The following is a 24,725-nucleotide window of genomic DNA, read 5'->3' on the forward strand; positions in this document are numbered from 1 at the left end:
AACAGCAGCACACAATTCTAGTCGGGGAATTGAGTGTCCTTGAGAGGGCGCTAACTTTGCCTCGCCCATAACAAATCCGTATGAGTTTCATTGTCGTCCTTAGATGTGACGTAGGCTACGGCCGCTATGGCTTTCTCGGATGCGTCTGAATAGATATGAAGTTGTATTGATTTCGCCGTAGTCAGAGATATAGGAACACACATACGAGGGATTTGCACGTCTCTGAAGTGTTGAAGTGAAGAAGTCCAAGCGTTCCATTTCTCTTGCTGTTCGTCGGAAATGATTTCGTCCCACGCAGTACCAGTTGTAAGTTCCCTTAACAAAATACGTCCATGAATAGTAACTGGTCAAATAAAGCCGATAGGGTCAAATATGCTATTGACAACATGTTGCGGCGCGTTCCAGTTTTTCTATGACATTGACATCAAACTTAAATATGTCCTTGTTAAGATCCCACGACATGCCCAAACTTTGCTGTATGGGAAGAACGTCTTCCTCCAGATCCAACGATTTCAAACCTTGACACCTATCTTCCTCCGGAATAGAATTCATCACCTCAGGACTGTTGGAAGTAATCTTGTGTAACCGAATATTACCGTTATCTTGTAAAACCTTCTGGATTCTTTTAATAAGTCAATAGCTTCATCAGCTGTAGGACGAGATAGAATAGCGTTATCCACATAAAAGTCACGTTTAATAAAGTCCTTGGCGTTGTCATCAGCTCCATCTGCAGATTTGCACAAGGAAACATGGCAACAGCGGGCGACGGGCTGTTTCCAAACACATGTGCTTTCATGTGGTAGTCGATCAGCTCTTGCGTAGGGTTGTTATTTTGATACCACAGAAATCTTAGATAGTCCCTATGCTCTTCCTTGACCAGAAAACGATAGAACATATGTTCTATATCTGCAGTGATGGCGTAGGCATCCTTCCTGAAGCGAATCAATATCGATAGCAAACTGTTAGTGAGGTTCGGTCCAGACATAAACATACTGTTGAGCGAAACACCTCAATAGATAGTCGAAGAGTCGAACACACCACGGATCTTCTCCGGCTTCTTGGGATGGTATACCCCAAATATGGGTAAATACCACATCTCTCCCGATGAAGGTGGGGCCACTTCTGCCGCTCCGAAGTCCAGGACTTTTTCCATAAACTTAACAAAATGCTCACACTTGGTAAGATTCCTTTTCAGGTTAGCATCTAGAAAGTTGCCCTTTTCCATGCTAATTTCCTGTTATTGGGCATCTTAAGCCTAGGGTTACGAAAGGGTAAAGGGGCAGTCAAGAAACAGTTGTCGTCCATGTGACATTCCTCTTTCATGATGTTGATAAGTTCCCTGTCCTCTACTGAATACCCAATTTTTTCGTCGTCTTTAGTCTTGGCGAAGACAAGGTTGGAATATAGTTCCTCTTCTGCTTACTATTGATGATTTATACACTGTCAATGAGTCGGGGGGGGGGGGGGGGGGGGGATACTTTTCCCAGACAAACATCGCCTACGACGACCCATCCAAGGCTTAATTTCTGTTCAAAGGCTGATCCTCTAGGTCCCACTATCTGTTCATGAACTTGATGAACATCAGGTACATCTCTACCAATCAGACGTCCCATGAAGCATTCCGGTCTGTAGGGTGGAATGTCATCTTTTAACACTCTGAGATGTTCCTGGTGGACGTAGCCGTCTCTGTGATATCTTGAGGTATATCGCACTCAACCACTGTCGGAAGAACATGCCGAAAAGAACCATCCATAGCACGAACCACCAAACCGTCAACTCTTCTTCCTGACGTCTGATAAGTGCAAGAACACAACGAAATGGTATAGCGTATCTCGTCTCCAGCAATACCCAAGGCATCGAGAAGTTCCGAACTCGCTAATTTGCGGTTGCTTTGATCGTCCAAAACAGCGTACACAGTAATTGACTTTCAAGGTTGTCCTTCAGGATATACGTCGACTAAGAGCGTCTTGGCGCATGATCTACCGCTGACCCCTTCTCCACAGATAGCTGTACATTTAATGGTGATTTTTGTCAGCCTGCTCCCCGCCTTGAGGTTTTTGACTTCTAGGTTTATAAGATGTGTTGGTAGGATCATAAAGAGCTATATAATGTCTTGTGCTGCCACATTCATTAAAGTTTATAGTCGCAGTACATTTCCGTGCCATATGCGAAGTAGACTTACAGCATTTAAAACACATCTTATAATCCTTCAAAAGTTGTCTCCTCTCTGTAATGTTCTTTCTAAGGAAATCTCTACATTCATTTAGCGAGTGAGAATTTGATTCATGAAGGGGGGCACTTGACTCTTAATTTGTGTTCCAGAAGGCTTAACTTCCCCTGTAGTAGCATGGATGTCGAAACTTGGGTCGTTTAAAGTAGAAATCATTTCCTGGATAAATCTTACAAAGTAAGAAAATGGAGGGAAAAGTTCCTTGTTTTTAATTTTGTATCTTGAAGCTCTAGTAAACCACTTGTTCTGCAGATAGGATGGAAGCTTAGATACAACAGGATTCACTCCCCAAGACAAGTCGTAAAAGGATAACATCTGTTTGTATTTCTCATCTTCCTTGACGCTTTCAATCCCTGAAAGAATATCCCCAAGGTCGTTCAATTTTTTAGAATCCTTGGGACCTATGGCAGGAAAATTTTCTTACGTAGTGTACTTTCAACTAACTCAGGACCTCCATACCGCTCATCAAGACGACTTCATATCCTCCGAAGACCACCAGCAGGATTGTGCGCGTTTGCTGCTCTCATATTCATAGTTTGTCTTGAAGGGTCTGGCCCCCGCCAGTTAGTTAACACAGCCATCTCCTCATCTGGCGTGGCCTTTCGTTCAGAAAAGACTTTCTTGAACGAGGTTTTCCATACACCATATATACCAGGATCATCAGCAAACTTAGGGAAACGAGATGATATGAGTTCTTTCTTAAGAAGGTAGTTCGTGAAATCTCCAAACATAGCATTAGCTGAGGTGGGATTTATAGGTGGAGTTTGCGGGTGAGTGGTGGTAGGAGGAGCTGTATAATCTGATTGTTCCGCTATCGACGGATGAGAATGTGCGTGACTATGATTCCGACCAGGGGGCTGAAAATCTTTCGCTTGATCTATATAAGTCTCATTTTTATTTCATTTCAACAAATTTTATTGATATATATGTACAGGTGTTATTTACAAGGTCAATTGGATTGAATAACAAGCATATTCTCCATATTATAGGTGGACAATTAGTGAAAAAGTGGAAAATTTAATTCGGATAATTGAAATGGAATTATATATACTTACAATTAACAAACAGTTTTACACATATTGAGAGGGAGATAACTGTTATACATATATCTAATTAATTTTGGACATACACATACAGATAAACATACAGACACACATACAAACAAAACATACATTTGTATTTATAAGGTATGACAGATTAAATTAGCACATATCAACATACTTATATGTATGTAATAGTAGCACAGTTATTCAGTAAACAGTTTGGTAGATAGACCAAATGTCCGTATGCAAAATTTTGCATAAGTCTTATCTACCAAGCTGTGTTTTTTTTAGAGTAAACATTTCACTACATGTACCTGTAATCATAAAAGAAATAGGGAAATACTGTGTAACGCTTCTCTGACCCAGCTTATCCTGTGGGAGAGATTTGGTTATCATAAAATTTATAAGGTCCGTTCCCAGCCTAGCACTCGTGACCAAAAGTAAAACCAGCAACACACATGATAAAATTCAGCATTTTATTAATACTTCAATAAAGATATTTGTACATAAACACATTTCATTACAGCTCAAAATGTTCTAGTTAAGTACAGAGAATGAGTTTTCATAACTTATTAGACATGATACTTCTATAGATTATTTGTTCCCCGATATGGGAAAACATTACTTGTTCCCAAATATGGGAAAAACTCCCTGTTCCCAGATATGGGAAAACTATCCGTTCCCAGATATGGGGAAAATATCCGTTCCCAAATATGGGAACTATCCGTTCCCAGATATGGGAAAATATTGTTTAACTTTGGTAATAAATTATTTCACTTAAGTTCATTTGACTAAATTATGTATATCAATACATAAGGATAGTATTGTCCAACTATTACAACTATATATGAACTGGTGTAAATGTTATTTTCCCCGAGATCTCAATATCTCTGCTGTCAGTGTCACTTGGAGTTTTGGTGTTCCCACCCTGGGGAAAGTTTTCTCCGGGGGGTTTTCTATACAAAATATTTCCCCATTGGTTTCCAAAGTGAACACTGGGTCATCCGTCCCACTTTTACATTGCTTTAAAGCTTACCAAAGTTTCCATTTCTCCAATCGGGTTGAAGGGTCAATGTAAAGATACCTTCAGCGTTTTAATAAAACGAATGACAACATTCCTCCGATTTTCGGGGTTTATATAGTACTTGGAATAGTAGCGCGTGCAGAAGTTTCTGCTGACAGTTAATCTGCGCTCCGCTTGTATTCGTCTTCGGTTTATTGACCAATCAGCGCCGTCCTTACAAATCCAATGCTTTGTTATTGCCGACAGACGAAAGCATTCCACCATGCCGTCAGAGGAGTGTAAAATAGTCATTTCTAGCGTAAATAACATTAGATGCTACTTAAAACTGATACGATCGAAGTCTTTAGGATCTATATGAACAAGGTAAATACTCTATCATGCATGTTAATCGTGAAATCCCTCCGTAAATAGACGATATTGGTATATATGATTCAACCACGTTACAAAGATGACGGTCCTCGAGTTCGATCACAGGGTTTAATTCCTTCTGCTTTCCTCTGTAGTTATCTTCTGTCTTCTCGATAACTCCCGGTAATGATTTATTTATTACTATGTTAGATTGTAATTCGAGCTTCTATCAGGCTCGTAACAACTGCATGAATGATACATTGAAATGTACATAGGGAAAATTGGAATAATATGAAGTAATCGCCGGCCACACTAAAATACGCCATAGGGAATTATACGCCATAGGTACGCCATAGGGGTTTTCCGCACGCCATAGCAAAATAGAAACGATATATTCACAAAATGAATTGTTTTTTGCGTTGGTATGTCCCTTTTACAGGTTCTGATGACGTTTCATTGAAAAAAAATGTGTACTTTGTAAGAAAATCGATCTTGTTTGCGCAGCCAGGTGAGAGCACTTTACACTAAAATACGCCATACGTGTATATTCACGCCATAGAACAATCAAAGTGTTATTTCTGCAAAATCAATGTTTTTTCATCGTTGTATATGTATTATACATGATATGTAAAAGTGTCTTTAAATAAAAATGTGTATTTTGTATGAAAAACGATGATTTTGTCCATCACGATTTCCGAGTCAATCCCAAGGGAAGTAACTCTTACACTTACAAAATGAACAACACAATATTTGACTCACTATGAAACACTGGCCTATTTATTTATGAAAACACAAATCATAATGTAATATATACAACATTTGTAAAACAATTTGTATTTAGTAATACAAATAACATAAACAAATATAAATTGTGATATAATCATATATTATTAGAAATGACCAGTTGCAATTAAATACTGAAAACTTATTTATTTTTTGTAGTAAAATAAAAATATTAATTTTTCAAATTCATGTTACTATCAAATCTACAAATGATATATTTAAAGAAATCATTATTGTACACATAGAATTATGATGCATGTGTATTTTCATTTTCAACAGATTAAATATTGAAACATATGACATACATTATAACAATATACATAATATATATCAAAACAGCTTCTATTTCAAAATGAATTACATAAATTTAATACAACCTTTTTATTTATTTTACAATGTCATAAATTTTCAAATCTAGCGAATAGTGACACACTTAAAGTATATGTTTTATAACATTGTCTCTATTACCCATTATCAATAAATCAATCATTTTTAAGATTAAATGCTTGAAACATATTATAAATTACAAAGCGTAACATGACATAATAAAAGGTGTTTATCAATTTCAATCAATTATGCAAAAAATGGTCGTCTCAAAGCATGGAACTGGGTCCTGAGTCCTGAGTCGTTGAAATGCACTTGGTCACGGTCATAGTCCTCTGGAAAGTTAACTCTAATCTTGATGTATCTCAGTCTAGTCAGCAGTAGTCGATTTATCTTCTTCCGTTGTTTCTCAAAAGACGTCGCTGTCAGGCCTGGGGACTTGTCAAAGTTACCACGTCGCACAATCTCTGTAAAGTACACCTGCTGAATTCCAGCATGATGTAGGTCCACCTGCAGTGTCAGAAGTCTCTGGAAAATGTCGTTGGGGGATGATGTCGCTGAGATGTCATTTCCTCCTAGTTGGATGAGTACAACATCAGGGTTGTACTCTATCAGGTCTCTAAGTAGTTGTCTTGGAATCGAATCAGAACGCATGCCACCCTTCCCGAAGAATCTGACGGTGCCAGGAACCTGCATAAGAAACAATAGTATGAATAAGCATAATATTTCATATTAGTGAACAAGATTGAAAAATTAAATTCAAATACCAACTTTGACAGTTATTATTATTGTTTTTTTTTTAATATTACTTGCATTTTGGGAATTACCCAACAAATAGAGTTTTTGATATTTATTCTATTCTCAAACACATTTGCTATCATTATTTACCTTAAGATCACCATGACAATATCTCTCAAGACGAGTAACATAGCTGCTCCCAAATACTGCAAACTTGGCCATTGCTGGGTAATAGATGAGTATGAATGTTTCTTTGTAGGGGGAAGGTAATAGAATGAACAGAAAATGAAAAGGGTCTTATTTATACCATCTGACACAATGCAGGGACAGCTTAATTACCTTTAAAAACTTATTTTCTTTAATTGCTCATGGAATGTCCTGATTTTAAGTTCATTTATCAACATCCTTCATCAACCTGTTTATGAGTATCTATGTTTACACACTATTCAATGTGATGTAATTGTGAACACTTATTAGAAAATATTAATTCATTAAGTAAACAACACATTATTTGACCACTCTCATTAATAATGAAAAACACTGTTCACAAATTGTTTAATGGTTTGGGATTATGTGTATATGTGAACAGCATTGAATCACTAAGTTCATTAACACATGAATTAAGTATTTGGACTGATGTTAACTGTACAGGTAAAGGTAATGAAAAGTGTTCAGTATTCTTGTAACAACAAATACTAGTGTACCTTGATGATGGAAACATTGCTGCCAGTGGAAAAATTGTTACAATGTTATGAAACATGCATACTTTAAGTGTGTCACTATTTAATAAGTTGTATACATTAAAAGATTTTATGAAATCAATGAAAAAAAAAAAAAAAAAATACACACAAAATAAAATGTTGAAAATAAAACTTTTATTGTGTGATTCCTTTTGAAATTGAAGTTGTTTTAATACATGTATGATATTATGTGTAGTCAGAGACATATATACAGATGTATATATATATGTCTCTGGTGTAGTGTAATAATGTCTGTACAATACATGCTTCCATTTCAATTAAAAAATTATTTTATTATTCCAAATATATACAAATACATGTTCAATATACATACAATCAATAAACATAATTATATTAGAAATTTAAATGTTATTTATGTATATTATTATCATTTGTTAAGTTTTATTTTAAATATTTATATATATGAAATAATAGGATCAGACAAAAGGATTACCCTATATAAGTCTTTTCCATAGACCGGTTGCAGATAGGTATAATAATTATACATAGTCTAAACAGCACACCTTTCACACTCACTTACACACAATTTCATAAAGGGAAGACATGAAAAATAATGATGAGCAACATAATCATAATAGTTGAAATCTTTTAGTGCTCATTATATATAAGTAAACATGATTTAAGATATATAGATTAATATCTTCCATGCTTCCATCTTTCATCTTCTGAAAATTTCAGAATATTTTCTGTATTAAATTACATAATTTATATATATATATAATATATATATCATTTCAGAGATGTCAACATATATCTTTGGTTTCATATATATACCAATTAATAGTGTCCTTCTAATCATTTTGCAAGAGTTACTTCCCTTGAAATCGACCTGAAATTGCGATAGACAAAAACATCAATTTTCTTACAAAATACACATTTTTATTTCACGAATATTTACTAAATCATGTATAATACACATACAATGTGAAACATTCATTGATTTTGCAGAAACAACCCTTGAACTTTGCTATGGCGTGCATAAACACGTATGGCGTACTGTAGAGGATCTAGTAGTGTAAAGTGCTTGAAACTGACTACGCAAATAAGACCGATTTTCTTACAAAGTACACATTTTTATTTCATGAATCTTTACTAAATCATGTATAATACACATACAATGTGAAAAATTCTTTGATTTTGCAGAAACAACCCTTGAACTTTGCTATGGCGTGCATAAACACGTATGGCGTATAGTGCTTGAAACTGACTACGCAAATAAGACCGATTTTCTTACAAAGTACACATTTGTTTGAAATGAAACTTTATCAGAACCTGTAAAATAGGTATATCAATGAAAAAAACAAGTTATTTTGTGTATATATCGGTTACATTTTGCTATGGCGTGCGAAAAACTCCTATGGCGTACCTATGGCGTATATTTCCCTATGGCGTATTTTAGTGTGGCCCGTAATCGCAAGTTAAATTTTCACAGCAGTGTTCAACTGAATTCAGACTCTAACAGGGGTTATAATAGTTTAATTACTAGACTGTCCATTTAATATGTATAACAGAATCAATTTCTAAATATATTTGATATAATGGCATCATGTAATTTTATATTTTGTATAAGTTGAAACGATTTGATTTACCTATATAATAATGAATCTGGTGTAGCATCAGTTTATTTGTATTTCCATCACAGTTCGAGCATCCATTTACTAGGGTTTCCATAGAAGTATGATTATGGTTAGCAGCACAGTTATCAAGAAAGTTAAAAAGATTATTACGCAAGTCATTGTATAGTGGGCATTCTTGAAAAAAATGGGATACTGTTTCTAAATGGTTTGTACATGTACATTTTGGGCTGTCTTTTAGGTGGTCATTATGCAAATCAAAATTTAGATCGCTCCATTTATTTCTTTATTGTGTTAGAACTATATTTGCTCGTCTATCGCCTTCACTTAAAAAAATTTACCGGTTCTATTTCATGGATTTTGTTTTTGTCTAACTGTAGCATGAAATTTTGAAGTGTATTCGATTCTAGGAGAGTTTTATCATTAGTATTAGCAGTGCGGCACATAGATGGGATGAAGCTATCGAAGTAGTTATTTGTTCTGCATATAGGTGGATTAAAAAGTCTAGTTTGTCGAAGAGGATAAGGGTTGTCATCAGGATTGTTAATAAGGGGATTTAATATGTCTTTTAAGTATTGCGGTGCTAGTTCATGTGTCAATTTGTACAACATCATATATTTGTGTTTTTCTCGTCTGGCAGCCAGAGTTTCCCAACCAAGTTCGATGTAAAGTTTGTTGTGTGTAGTTCCTGAACGAAGGCCTGTAATGATTCTTGCTGCTTCAAGTTGGACAGATTCTAATAGATCTTTGGATTGTGTGCAGTTGTCCCAAACAATGTCAGCACATTCTAGTATAGGTCTGATAAATGCAGTATAGATTGATATTAGTGCTTTGCGATTGACTTTAGTTTTAATGTAGCGAAGGATGTTAAGTCTATTGTAGACCTTTTTGTAAATATTTTGGATATGTTGTCTACATGATGCATCTTCTGTTAGGGTAAGTCCTAAATGTGTGTGTGATGTAGTGTCAGTAATTTGGCTGTTTTCAAATGTTATAGTAGGATGGTTTGTGTTTTGTTTCCTCGAGAATATAACTGATTTAGTTTTATTTGGGTTGAATTTAATATCCCAAGTGTTTGCCCATTCACTCATGTTGGTAAGATCAGTTGTTAGTGCTTTTGCTGCTAGTGCTTGGTCTTCATCTAGGATTACATAAAGTGAGGTGTCATCTGCAAACAGCTTGATATTAGTAGAAATATTTTCAGTTATGTCATTAATGTAAAGAAGAAAAAGAGAAGGCCCAAGAACAGATGCCTGGGGTACACCAGCATTAACAACCTTGAATTGTGAAAAGTAACCCTTAGTATTTACTCTTTGAAACCTATCGGTTAGATAATTTTGAAACCAATTAAGTAGATTACCTTTGATACCATGTTTGTTAAGGGGCATCTAAACAGCAAATCCAGTCAAAACATTGATATTTTACAGGCCTATAAATCCCTATTATGGTGCAATGTCACAGAAGTAACATGATGAACTTTTAGTATGTATCATGGCAAACCCTGGGTCTCGCTGTTGACATGTAATTTGTTAAGCTGTTTGTAAATTTCAACAAAACGTAAGAAAAATGCATGTTTCAGGGGGACATAATTAACTCATTTGTATCCCATATATTACACAAACTTGCCATGTCGTTTTGCTCACAAGTGTCTAAAGCACAAAATAGGAGCATTGGTTTGACCAGCTTTGACGTTATTATAATGTATAAACGCTGTTTTTATTTTGACCTTGAATTGCAAATGGCGGTCGTGAACGATATCACACAAATATGGCATATAAGGAGGTATTTAAAACATCAAAAATGCTCTTATTAGACAATATAAAGTATTCTTGAAGTGGCAAGAAGACTGCTTTTATGAAAAAATGTTCAACCGTTGAGTTTGGGGTAAAATATGCCTATTTCTGAAAAAGGCTGCAAACTCACCATTTTAACAAATTGACATTCAAATGTTCATGTTACTATGATGAGATGTCTTAAAAGTACGATATAGGAGTTTTGTTATCAACTGAAATGCCTCCTTTAAGCCATATTTGTGTAATATTATTCTCAGCCGCCATTTGCATTTCAAGGTCAAAACAAAATAAGTGTTTATACGTACATACAGTAAAATCCGGTCAAACAAATGCTCCTACCCTGTGCTATAGACACTTGTGAACATAACAGCATGGCTATTTTTCAGGTTTGATCATTTGCGTGACTTAGAATTATTCCATGCCAAATCTTACCACAAACTTACTCTACAGAAGAAACTGGTAGCATCTATAGCATATTATTGGTGATTGTAAGAAGCTACATGTCCAAACAAACATTTTGGTATATTACATGATATTTTTTGTGCAAATCTTTAGGTATTTATTCGTGTTTGAAATTCAACACTATTCTGCTATATAGATGACCCTTAAGTTTATAGAGTAGGCCTTGATGCCATACACGATCAAAGGCCTTACTAACATCACAAAATACGAATCTTAACTCCTTACCCTGATCCATGTTACTAACAATTTCATTATAAATAAATAATAATTGTTTTACTGTAGAATCACCAGGTATAAAACCAGACTGATGATCTGTTAAAATGAAATTCTCAACAAGGTAGTTATAAAGATACCTGAAAACATTTTTTCCCATTATTTTGCTGAAGCAGGATGTAATTGAGATGGGTCTATATAATTGAAGACATCATTAGTTGATCCATTTCTCGGTTTGTATATAGCATTAATGTTTGCTTGTTTCCGGCTGTTTGGTACTGTGCCTGATTCCAGAGATTTGTTAAATAGTAATGTTAGCGGAATTTTTAGAGAAGAACTAAGTTTGTTAACAACTTTGGGAATAACACCATCAGGATCTGGTGGTTTGTTAGTGTTAAGAATGTTTAGTTGGTCAGATACATTCTGTTCGGTGATATGGACATATTTGTTAGTGAAAATGGTGTGAAGGGTTGTGCTGTTTGAGGTAATTCTAGGTCAGTGGATGATGTAGATATTCTAGTGAAATGACTATTTAAAATTTCAGCTTTTTCAATTGGATGATGGAATATCTGATTATCAGATTCAAGAGGGGGAATGGAAGAGGATTTGTTCGTAAAGTTAGTGATGGATTTTGCTATCTTCGACCATTTATCTGGTGGGATATTATTATCATTAAGAGAGTTTTCTAGTTTATAAGTCTCGAAGTTGCCATTGTTCTCAATCACATATTGTCTAATCCTTTCAACTGGATCTCCCTCTGGTACCTTGAGAGATTCTCTTGACGCCCTCCTTTCATCCTTGATTATCAAGTTACCATATACAGTGGCTTCTGCTTCAGATTTAATGACATAATATGCAAGTAGAATGAATGTGAAAAAAGTAGCGTGGAAATATATGAATGACGTGTGCAAACCCTCCTGTGAGAAGACATATTTGTAATATCAACTTGTTTTGCCTGAATAAAAAGATTTTAATTAAAACAAAAAAATAAATAAAAAAATTTACATCGATTTCTTCTCTTCTGTTTTGGCACGAGCCTAGGAATCTCTCTCAGAGAGCTTTTTTCGTTTGAGTTCCGCCCTCTTTCTGGACAAAAACAAGCCTTGCTTTAGCTGCCTCTGCTTTAGTCTTCATCCTTGCTCCACTACCCATCCGGATTTAGTTATATATCTATCAATATTAGGTTGCAGGTCGTCATGTTGAGCCTGTCCAGCTCTTAGATAAGATGACAAGATGACATCTTTGTTGTCAAACCACCCCTAAACCCTCGATCATCAACGACATTGTCATTTTTCTTCAGCTAGGGAGAGACTATCAATAATGGCTTTTGTAATTTTCGCATCATTATTCGCTTCAAGGAAAAGGTCCTACTGTGTCAAGCATGTAACCACCAGGCAGGGCTATGCCCATGAACTTCAAATAGTTTACTTTCATATGGTAAAAGGAGGAGATTCTCTGGAGCTTGTGTTCAGAACTCTCAGGAATAAAGATATACATGTATGTAGCGCAAAGTATGACAGTCGCCCGCTTGCCTAAAATGCTTCGGAGAACACTGTGTAACATTGTTTTTGTAAGATGTTCACGCCCAAGGAACAATGGAACAATATATATGTGTAATGTTTTCACTATGGAATGAAATGTTATTGATATACTGGAAGATGACATGTTAAAAAAAGTTAAACACTTTCGATAATATTTCCGCCTTCATTTTTACCCAGAACATCAGAAGTGAATTCTGATGGTTTTGAGAGTATATACCAGTGTCAATAGAGGACGAACAGTGTGAAAGAATTTCTAAAAGTAGTGTACTAGCCCAACCTGTCCGGGCTTTACAATCCACATCATCCAGAGAGGCAGAGTAAACGATGACGCTTGCTTTGATAGCATATGTGATATCTCCAAAAGATCATTGATGATTTCCTTTGAACCGCAAGGTAGCCGGGAAGTCAACATTTCTCTTTCATCGGTGCGAAATTCCACGTCAGGGTAAAGATCTTTCCCAGTGAGATGATGTGAACAAATACGCCAGGACCAATGATATCACAGCTTGTGAGGAAAGATGAGTTGGTGTTTTGCGCGCTTAGGCCAAATGGTCGAGTTTTGATTGAAACTCTTCATACATAGTATGCATTTGGCGTGGGAAAACCGGCCACAAACAAGATCCTCTATGGATAATAATTTGGTGTTCTTGAAACACCTCGGACAAATGCCAACCTCTTGATCATAGGCAAAGTAATTGCCATCTGCTGTAAAAACATCAAGTAACCAATTGTGTTTGGGAAGTCTTATGTTTCTAGCAAATTTCTTGGTTTTAATGTCTCTCCTAAAGATAACTTTACAACACGCACCTACACACCTATCTCTCATTATGAGAATGATGCTTTATTATTAGTCGTTTAAAGAATCCGTCAAACGCGATTTTATAATAAGGACATGGACATGGAAGCTATTTTTTTTTTTATAAAATGTTGGCTGCCCTTCCTTAATATCCTCACCACTTTGCAGCAGAAGTTTTAAGTGTGTTTTTCAAGATGGTTGCCATGGCGGTCATCTTGGATTTTGGACCAATCAACAAAATAACACTTGGTCGGGACCATCTCTTGATCATTCCAGGAAAGTTTAAGCTCAATCCCCAAAGTTGAACTTGAGAAGTTTGAAATGTGAAAAGTTTACGGACGGCGCACAGCGCACGACAACCTAAAAAGGAATGTTATGGCTTGAAATATTAATCATTAGAACATAGCATGGTGATTCAGAGAGATAGGTGACAGCCTAGATGTGTGCAAAAATAACTATTATATATCGGAGTTAAATAATTGGTAAATTCCGGCAGTGTTTTGCTGTTTTTTTCATAGGAGATGTATCCATTGAAAAAAAACTCAGATGATTCTCAGTGTATTTATTCTGGTGGTCTAATTGACATTACATGATGGTTTGGCTTATTATGAGCCATGGACTTTATGCTTGGTAATCTTAGTGGCAAGAGCAGGTAATGATATATATTGTTTTGAGTGGTTAAAATAGATAAAATATTGTAGATTTAAGATCGGCTGTTTTGAACAAATTCACATTTCTTGTATCTACTTCAGACAGTGTATATCGGCTGACATCCTCTGTTTTCATTGTGGAACTTTTCTATTTGAATAATGCTACAAGACGTAAGTATTTCTATTGTGTCCCAAAACTACAGTTAGGATAAGGTAAGGTTTTAATGCATATACAATGTATTTTATTTCTAAATTTATAAGAAGATATTTATATCATAAGTTACCTGAGTTTTTTTTCAGATATATTCACAATAATTTAACATTCAATTAGAAAATAATGAGAGTATGATTTTAAGTCTAATATTTCCAAAACAAAAGTTAAAAGGTGGCTTACATTCATTGTGAAATAAATTACAATTTTCTCCCTTATATAGGGAATATTAAACAGTACAGCCTCCCACAATCATGTTTGAAATTCTGAAAAAGTTAAATGAGTACTTTGATAATTCATTTATGACTTTGATAGGATAGAACAAGTCCATCATTAATTGTTATTTATGTTGAAAGTTCTGGGTATGCTCAATGCCCTTAAGAAAGCGATTGCCTCAATTTCAACACTCCGACATGTATGGTGCTATTCAATACTAGCAGGTTGCCACCTTTCACGTCCTTGGTAGGAGACTGACAATATTTAAAGTTTTCTTCCACGAAGACCTCTCTCATGCCACAAAATCTCAGTTCATTGAAATAATTCTCCCACCAAATCAAGTCAAGCTACGTATAACTAATGTACCACTTTTTTCATTTCAGAATATTTTATTGTGTAGATCTTTGCTACAATGGGAATTAGGCAATAGGCATAGCCTATACAAGCCCTCTCCCTACAATAATAACAGTGCATGCATACACATCAATACAATAATATCTAAAATGTATTAATATTATTAAAGTGATAAATTATTATAAAAACATCAGACTGTACCATATCAAATAAATCATCATGACATAGAAGTAAGAATCATATTCATATCATTATGGGGTTCAGTCATCATTTATGCAAAATCTGTTCCCTTTCCATCAAGGATATTTCTGACTATATTTGGTTAAAATCAATTCAGTACTTTATGACTACGTGTGATTTAAGACTAACATTTATTTCCCCTATCGGGCCCATACCCTCTGGCTCCTTGGGGCCAGTGTCATCATTTATGCGAAATCTGTTTCCCTTCCCCCTAGGATGTCTCTGACATGGTTGAAATCCATCAATAATTTTATGACTAGTAGCGATTAAAAGAAATTTCCGCAAATAGGCCTGCCCCTATGGCCCCATTGGGGATCAGAATCGTCTTTAATACAAAACCTATTCCTCTTTCCCCAAGGACCTTTCTGACCAAACGTGGTAAACAAAGTAATGTGGATGACGTACCATGGCATAGGCTCACCGGCCCTTTAAGCCAGGTGAGCTAAAAATGTCAGCACAGTTTGGACATGAAAATAGACATGCTCAATGTCATGTTATATTTCACTGGTAAACAAACATCAATAAATGAATATTTTCTATGTGATCAATTACTAGTAGTATACTTATTAATAAATCAAAGGAAAACAATTATGATATCAAAGTACAAATATGGCACATTTTAAACCTTCATGTCAATATACTGTATAAGAAGGGGTGAAGCTTGCAGCGCTTATTTTGAAGCACAACCATGAGTTTGTGTGACCTATTTCTACCACAACAGAAAGCTATTCTGATGACAAATTGACCTGTTTGTATCAATATGTTTTCTTATCAGAACATCAGTTGAGGTGTAAGGCTGTGATATGCAGTGAAATGCCACTAATTAATATACAACATGATGATATTTCGGTACTGTGTGGAAATATTAAATTGAAAGTTTACAAGATATGATTTATTTGAGATTAGATTAAATTTTACCAGAATGTATAATTTGTTGAAAGCTCAGGATTTCTTTGGTAAAGATTTTGTTTTGCTGAGTTCTTTATTCACATGTGTAAATAATTTCATTCTACCAGAAAGAATTAATTATAGTGCCATCCAGTGGCAACTCCTGTATTAGGAACATCATATCATAACGTGTTAGAACATATCATCCCGTATTAGTTGGATGGTGTATATATATCATATCATCCCATATTAGTTGGATGGTGTATATATATCATATCATCCCGTATTAGTTGGATGGTGTATATATATCATATCATCCCGTATTAGTTGGATGGTGTATATATATCATATCATCCCGTATTAGTTGGATGGTGTATATAGATCATATCATCCTGTATTAGTTGGATGGTGTATATATATAGAGGATATCATCCCATATTAGATCATATCATCCCATATTAGATCATATCATCCCATATTAGATCATATCGTCCCGCATTAGATCATATTGTCCTGGATTAGTTGGATGAAGCACCATCACTTTCATACCGTCCTATACATCCGTGTTACTTTATGTACTAGTATCCTGGCGTGGCTCTGAGAATTTAGAATCCATCAAGCTTAGAAATTTCTTTTTGCCACGATTAAGCCGTCTGATGGGGTCAGTTACATTCTTTTTAAACAAAGCACTTCCATTGTCAACATATTGCATGCAGTGGTTTCTTGCCTCTTTCATTTCTTGGAGAACATATAGATATGAACCTCTGCCACAAGTCCGTAGGCGTGTCTGAAATGTTCTCAGGTAGCTACCAATCAAGTGCTTGCCAAGCTTTTGTTTTGCACAAGCAAAAAGTGGTTCAGATTTTTGCATTTCACTGAAGAAAGAAACCAGTAGCTGGGAGTCATGTCTGATAGTAGCTGCTAAGTCATCCATGACAGTGGAGAATTGTGAGCCTGTGACAATATCGTTCCCATAGTTACCACATTTGTCACAATCAGAAATTTTTTCAAAAAACCATAGCAAATGGACCCTTAGGTCAGCTGAAATTGACTCCGTCTCCTCGTTGGCATCGTTATTTGATTCTCTGAGCCTCTCGAAAGCCTGGTGTATCAACTGGAATACGTTTTTGGAAAATATATCTCCCAATGGTAATGTGGATGAGTCCATTTGGTCATGTTCGATTTTGGCCAACAGTAAGAGGGCAGCAGTAGTGTAGTTCTCGTTGTTGTGGATGACCTTCTGTAGGGCCTCATGCCTTAGCACACCAACATGGACAAATTTAAGGAATTCACTGCACTCCTCACCATGCTTGAAGGGGTCCTCAAAGTACTTGAGTAACATGTCAGTCGTCTCCTTTGGTAAAGTGACAAGACGCTTCATATAGTCTTCCATGACCTTAAAACACACAGAACAAATACATGATCACAGGTTCGTATCTTTACACAGTTTGTGTTACAGTGTAAAGCATTCAATCTGTATAAAAGATACTACACAATAGACTGTGCATGATAAATATAACATTATACATGACTTCGGACATGACAAGCTTGTTGACCAAAGAAGACAAACAACTAAAACCATAGATTGAATTGAAATTGGCCGTTTATTTATTAAACGACAATAGAAATAAACTTGCAATACAAGTTGATATTCATAAAATCAACCATATGAATCGAACTTTGGTCCAAGGTGTCGATACAAAACCGCCACAATGGTATCTGATTATCCTAATGATCAGGAACCATAACCCACCCGTAACAATATTTCTAACAAGAATACTTCATGGTGGATCAATATATGTCCAATAAATGCAGGTTTGAAAATTATAAAGCCTACCAAATAAAATAATAAAAATAATCAAAAGAAGAAATAAAAATGAATTAAGGATCTCTATACAAAAATACTGAAATAAACAAATAAACACAGGGCAATAACTTTTACAAAAAAAAGTAAAATAAAAATGTCATTCAGGGAAACACAACTATATATCATGGTTATAAAGCCTATCAAGTTTCAAAGAAAGCAGTTGAAAAATATAGATCACCAAACAAAAATCAAATACCAATATAAACTAAGGGCAATAACTTTTACAAAAAAAAGTCAAATCAAATTGCCTAACAGCTATATATTATGGTTAAAATTCCTAACAAGTTTCAAAGAAATTGGTTTAAAAAATGTAGAATCCGATCTACAGGCAAAAAATGAAATATTGAAGTAAACAAAGGTTAATAACTTTTGTGGTGTACAGCTGAATCACAATGCCTCTATGGGAAACACACCCATATATCATGATTATAATGTGTAACAAGTTTCAAAGAGATCAGTCTATAAGTGTAGGAGATCTCTGGACAAACAAAAGTTTACACCTGATGGACAGATGATTCCATACAACTCCCAATTTGATGGTGTATAAAAAGGTAGGATCATCACATGCTAAATATAATGACATCATGTAACAGAATGAATTTTAACAATATATTTTTTTTAACACTTTTCTTGCCAGAAACATTTATGAGGATATGACAAGGTCAGGAAATAATGAACTTATTGTCTTAAAATCTGACACAAAAGCTCTTTGTGCCAAAATTTGCTTTGTTGCAAAAAAATATTATGGCCGTCCATGCTAATTTTCTCAATATCTTGACTTTTTGGAGGAAACATGTAATTTTTCACAAAAGTGATTATTTTAAAATAAATGAAAAAAAAAACCGCCACAATTCTCTGTAAATATTTACCATTTACAAGGAGAATTTGTTATACCAAAAACATTTTTTCATAAAACTATTTTGTCATGAATGGAATCATATACAGTTTCTTGCAATGATTAGATCATGGAAGAGCAAAGAAAACTACCTGACCATTAAAATAAAACAACTCATTATTGTCATTTTTCTTTTATCGCGTAAAGTTGAGTTATCTCCCCTTTATATTTCATCACATTGTTTTGACGTTTTTCTGGTGTCACTAACCATAATGACCCTTTTCTACTTGAGCATATATTTATCAGTGATCACAGGGTGATATCTCTTACAAACTGTACTCAAACATAGTTCTGATGTTCCATTGGAAGTCTTTTTCTTGGCATTATGAGTCGTGTTTCATATCACATTATGACTATATACATGCAATACTTATATTTACATCAAAGTTAATTTGGTCACTTTAATTTTATCATCGTGCTAATCTGTTAATGTTTGGGAATGCTCTAAAATTTAAGTGCCCCAATATAAGTATGCTTACAATGGTTTGAAGGAAATCAATTTTAATCAATTTAAAAGTTATCATGTGGATTAATGGATGGATATAAGGTAACTACTACATATATATATATATATGTATTGTGGGGCTGCATTCACATAAAGAGCTTTAATTACCTTTATGATTCTTGTGAGGTACATCGTGTTGAAGAAGAGGCACAATTCCTGCCAGTTTGGAAGAATCAAGCCAAGAAACTCCATCTGAATTTGCAGGCCTATTTCTACAAATGACGTACAGAGCATGTCCTTTACCTTCATGACATTGGATGAGTTGTTGGCAAGCTTGACCAACTGCATTAGAAATTTGATGCAGGAGACATTTTGCTTAAGTAAGGTAAATTCTTTCTGATATTGCTTCAGTACATCGTAGACGAGAAAGGCATACTCCACATCGTCTATCCTTTCTGTGTAGGTCAGAAACTGCAACAAATCAATTCCTGGGATTAATATGCTGTGAGAGTTGTTTAATTTGTTGACAAGCATTTCTAATCACAGTAAATTATAGACTATTGAAGTTAAGTGTTATGTCTGAAATGAATATCAAGTTTGTTGAGATTCCAGAAACAGTTGTTGAGTTATGGCTTATAGCAAGAGGCCCATGGGCCTTAACGATCACCTGAGTTTTGTAATATTTAAGTTAATTTAATTGACACGTTTTGGCCCCGCCCATCAGCCCAGGGGGTCTGTCAGGGCCAACATGTGCATTTTACCCCATCCCCAAGGGTAAAAGTGAGACATTTGAAATTCACAATTTTGGTAAAACACCTTAAGACCTTTCTACCTGTGAAGAGTATTTGATTCTACCATATCTGAGAAGATATTTGAAATTTTGTATTTGACCTTTGGCCATGGAAGCTTCCTGCCAAATTCATTGAATTTGGTGCAGCATGGAACATTTTATGCAGAAATAAAAAGTATCCAAATACCTTTTGGTACCTTTTGGTAGGGGGGTACATATTAAGCATAGCACCGAACACACGGCTGGCTGGACAACCGACGCCAAACCACAGCACAAGCCCACTTGGCCTTCGGGCAGTTGGGCTAATCAATAGCTTCTCAGACAACTTAGCTAATCATAGTTACCTTTGATATGACAGTGTTGGTTTTAGTTACCTTTGATATGACAGTGTCTGTGTTAGTTACCTTTGATATGACAGTGTTAGTGTTAGTTACCTTTGATATGACAGTGTTGGTGTTAGTTACCTTTGATACGACAGTGGTGGTGTTAGTTACCTTTGATACGACAGTGGTGGTGTTAGTTACCTTTGATATGACAGTGTTGGTTAGTTACCTTTGATATGACAGTGTTGGTTAGTTACCTTTGATATGACAGTGTTGGTGTTAGTTACCTTTGATATGACAGTGTCTGTGTTAGTTACCTTTGATATGACAGTGTTGGTGTTAGTTACCTTTGATATGACAGTGTTGGTGTTAGTTACCTTTGATATGACAGTGTCTGTGTTAGTTACCTTTGATACGACAGTGTTGGTGTTACCTTTGATATGACAGTGTTGGTGTTAGTTACCTTTGATACGACAGTGTTGGTGTTAGTTACCTTTGATACGACAGTGGTGGTGTTAGTTACCTTTGATATGACAGTGTTGGTTAGTTACCTTTGATATGACAGTGTTGGTTAGTTACCTTTGATATGACAGTGTTGGTGTTAGTTACCTTTGATATGACAGTGTCTGTGTTAGTTACCTTTGATATGACAGTGTTGGTGTAAGTTACCTTTGATATGACAGTGTCTGTGTTAGTTACCTTTGATACGACAGTGTTGGTGTTAGTTACCTTTGATATGACAGTGATAGTGTTAGTTACCTTTGATATGACAGTGTTGGTGTTAGCTACCTTTGATATGACAGTGTTGGTGTAAGTTACCTTTGATATGACAGTGATAGTGTTAGTTACCTTTGATATGACAGTGTTGGTGTTAGTTACCTTTAATATGACAGTATTGGTGTTAGTTACCTTTGATATGACAGTGTTGGTGTTAGTTACCTTTGATATGACAGTGTTGGTGTAAGTTACCTTTGATATGACAGTGTTGGTGTAAGTTACCTTTGATATGACAGTGTTGGTGTTAGTTACCTTTGATATGACAGTGTTGGTGTTAGTTACCTTTGATATGACAGTGTTGGTGTAAGTTACCTTTGATATGACAGTGTTGGTGTTAGTTACCTTTGATATGACAGTGTTGGTGTTAGTTACCTTTGATATGACAGTGTTGGTGTTAGTTACCTTTGATATGACAGTGTCTGTGTTAGTTACCTTTGATATGACAGTGTTGATGTTAGTTATCTTTGATATGACAGTGTTGGTGTTAGTTACCTTTGATATGACAGTGTTGGTGTTAGTTACCTTTGATATGACAGTGTTGGTGTTAGTTACCTTTGATATGACAGTATTGGTGTTAGTTACCTTTGATATGACAGTGTTGGTGTTAGTTACCTTTGATATGACAGTGTTGGTGTTAGTTACCTTTGATATGACAGTGTTGGTGTTAGTTACCTTTGATATGACAGTGTTGGTGTTAGTTACCTTTGATATGACAGTGTTGGTGTTAGTTACCTTTGATATGACAGTGTTGGTGTTAGTTACCTTTGATATGACAGTGTTGGTATTAGTTACCTTTGATATGACAGTGTTGGTGTTAGTTACCTTTGATATGACAGTGTTGGTGTTAGTTACTTTTGATATGACAGTGTTTGTATTACCTTTGATATGACAGTGTTGGTGTTACCTTTGATATGACAGTGTTGGTGTTACCTTTGATATGACAGTGTTGGTGTTACCTTTGATATGACAGTGTTGGTGTTAGTTACTTTTGATATGACAGTGTTTGTATTACCTTTGATATGACAGTGTTGGTGTTACCTTTGATATGACAGTGTTGGTGTTAGTTACCTTTGATATGACAGTGTCTGTGTTAGTTACCTTTGATATGACAGTGTTGGTGTTAGTTACCTTTGATATGACAGTGTTGGTGTAAGTTACCTTTGATATGACAGTGTTGGTTAGTTACCTTTGATATGACAGTGTTGGTGTTAGTTACCTTTGATATGACAGTGTTGGTGTTAGTTACCTTTGATACGACAGTGTTGGTGTTAGTTACCTTTGATATGACAGTGTTGGTGTTAGTTACCTTTGATATGACAGTGTTGGTGTAAGTTACCTTTGATATGACAGTGTCAGTGTAAGTTACCTTTGATATGACAGTGTTGGTGTTAGTTACCTTTGATATGACAGTGTTGGTGTTCGTTACCTTTGATATGACAGTGTTGGTGTTAGTTACCTTTGATATGACAGTATTGGTGTAAGTTACCTTTGATATGACAGTGTTTGTGTTAGTTACCTTTGATATGACAGTGTTGGTGTTAGTTACCTTTGATATGACAGTGTTGGTGTTCGTTACCTTTGATATGACAGTGTTGGTGTAAGTTACCTTTGATATGACAGTGTTGGTGTTCGTTACCTTTGATATGACAGTGTTGGTGTTAGTTACCTTTGATATGACAGTATTGGTGTAAGTTACCTTTGATATGACAGTGTTGGTGTTAGTTACCTTTGATATGACAGTGTTTGTGTTAGTTACCTTTGATATGACAGTGTTGGTGTTAGTTACCTTTGATATGACAGTGTTGGTGTTCGTTACCTTTGATATGACAGTGTTGGTGTTAGTTACCTTTGATATGACAGTGTTGGTGTTAGTTACCTTTGATATGACAGTGTTGGTGTAAGTTACCTTTGATATGACAGTGTCAGTGTAAGTTACCTTTGATATGACAGTGTTGGTGTTAGTTACCTTTGATATGACAGTGTCAGTGTAAGTTACCTTTGATATGACAGTGTTGGTGTTAGTTACCTTTGATATGACAGTGTTGGTGTCAGTTACCTTTGATATGACAGTGTCAGTGTAAGTTACCTTTGATATGACAGTGTTGGTGTTAGTTACCTTTGATATGATACTATTGGTGTTAGTTACCTTTGATATGACAGTGTCTGTGTTCGTTACCTTTGATATGACAGTGTTGGTGTTAGTTACCTTTGATATGACAGTGTTGGTGTTAGTTACCTTTGATATGACAGTGTTGGTGTTAGTTACCTTTGATATGATACTATTGGTGTTAGTTACCTTTGATACGACAGTGTTGGTTTGTTACCTTTGATATGACAGTGTTGGTGTTAGTTACCTTTGATATGATACTATTGGTGTTAGTTACCTTTGATATGACAGTGTTGGTTTGTTACCTTTGATATGACAGTGTTGGTGTTAGTTACCTTTGATATGACAGTATTGGTGTAAGTTACCTTTGATATGACAGTGTTGGTGTTAGTTACCTTTGATATGACAGTGTTGGTGTTTGTTACCTTTGATACGACAGTGTTGGTGTTAGTTACCTTTGATATGACAGTGTTGGTGTTAGTTACCTTTGATATGACAGTGTCTGTGTTAGTTACCTTTGATATGACAGTGTTGGTTTAGTTACCTTGATATGACAGTGTTGGTGTTAGTTACCTTTGATATGACAGTGTTGGTGTTTGTTACCTTTGATATGACAGTGTTGGTGTTCGTTACCTTTGATATGACAGTGTTGGTGTTAGTTACCTTTGATATGACAGTGTTGGTGTTAGTACCTTTGATATGACAGTATTGGTGTTCGTCCTTTGATATGACAGTGTTGGTGTTAGTTACCTTTGATATGACAGTGTTGGTGTTAGTTACCTTTGATATGACAGTGTTGGTGTTAGTTACCTTTGATATGACAGTGTTGTGTTAGTTACCTTTGATATGACAGTGTTGGTGTTAGTTACCTTTGATATGACAGTGTTGGTGTTAGTTACCTTTGATATGACAGTGTTGGTGTAGTTACCTTTTGATATGACGGTGTTGGTGTTAGTTACCTTTGATATGACAGTGTTGGTGTAGTTACCTTTGATATGACAGTGTTGGTGTTAGTTACCTTTGATATGACAGTGTTGGGGTAGTTACCTTTGATATGACAGTGTTGGTGTTAGTTACCTTTGATATGCAGTGGGTACCTTGATATGACAGTGTTGGTGTTAGTTACCTTTGATATGACAGTGTTGGTGTTAGTTACCTTTGATATGACAGTGTTGGTGTTAGTTACCTTTGATATGACAGTGTTGGTGTTAGTTACCTTTGATATGACAGTGTTGGTTAGTTACCTTTGATATGATACTATTGGTGTTAGTTACCTTTGATACGACAGTGTTGGTGTTACCTTTGATATGACAGTGTTGGTGTTAGTTACCT

At 35.5% G+C, this 24,725-nt stretch overlaps 2 protein-coding genes across 2 annotated transcripts; both read right to left on the bottom strand.

The window, feature by feature from the left end:
• Positions 1 to 5,394: 5,394 nt before the first annotated feature.
• Positions 5,395 to 7,320, bottom strand: LOC117324979. The gene is made up of 2 exons (XM_033880831.1): positions 6,641 to 7,320; positions 5,395 to 6,442 (listed from the first exon to the last, which is right to left on the bottom strand). Exons 1-2 carry the CDS (start codon positions 6,710 to 6,712, stop codon positions 6,002 to 6,004), a joined length of 513 nt encoding a protein of 170 aa, XP_033736722.1. The 5' UTR covers positions 6,713 to 7,320; the 3' UTR covers positions 5,395 to 6,001.
• Positions 7,321 to 15,076: 7,756 nt separating this feature from the next.
• LOC117324978 lies at positions 15,077 to 19,955 on the bottom strand. Its single transcript, XM_033880830.1, has 2 exons — positions 19,565 to 19,955; positions 15,077 to 17,585 (listed from the first exon to the last, which is right to left on the bottom strand). The coding sequence occupies exons 1-2, from the start codon at positions 19,928 to 19,930 to the stop codon at positions 16,761 to 16,763; spliced, it is 1,191 nt and encodes a 396-aa protein (XP_033736721.1). The 5' UTR covers positions 19,931 to 19,955; the 3' UTR covers positions 15,077 to 16,760.
• Between the last annotated feature and the right edge of the window lie 4,770 nt (positions 19,956 to 24,725).

The sequence above is a fragment of the Pecten maximus genome, chromosome 4 (assembly GCF_902652985.1).
Source record: "Pecten maximus chromosome 4, xPecMax1.1, whole genome shotgun sequence".
Lineage (NCBI taxonomy): Eukaryota > Metazoa > Mollusca > Bivalvia > Pectinida > Pectinidae > Pecten > Pecten maximus.

Coding starts and splice junctions, on each gene's coding strand:
- LOC117324979 (XM_033880831.1), bottom strand. CDS start 6,712: ATGGCCAAGTTTGCAGTATTTGGGAGCAGCTATGTTACTCGTCTTGAG. Junction 6,443..6,640: donor ATTGTCATGGTGATCTTAAG/GTAAATAATGAT, acceptor TTTCTTATGCAG/GTTCCTGGCACCGTCAGATT.
- LOC117324978 (XM_033880830.1), bottom strand. CDS start 19,930: ATGCTTGTCAACAAATTAAACAACTCTCACAGCATATTAATCCCAGGA. Junction 17,586..19,564: donor ACCTCACAAGAATCATAAAG/GTAATTAAAGCT, acceptor GTGTGTTTTAAG/GTCATGGAAGACTATATGAA.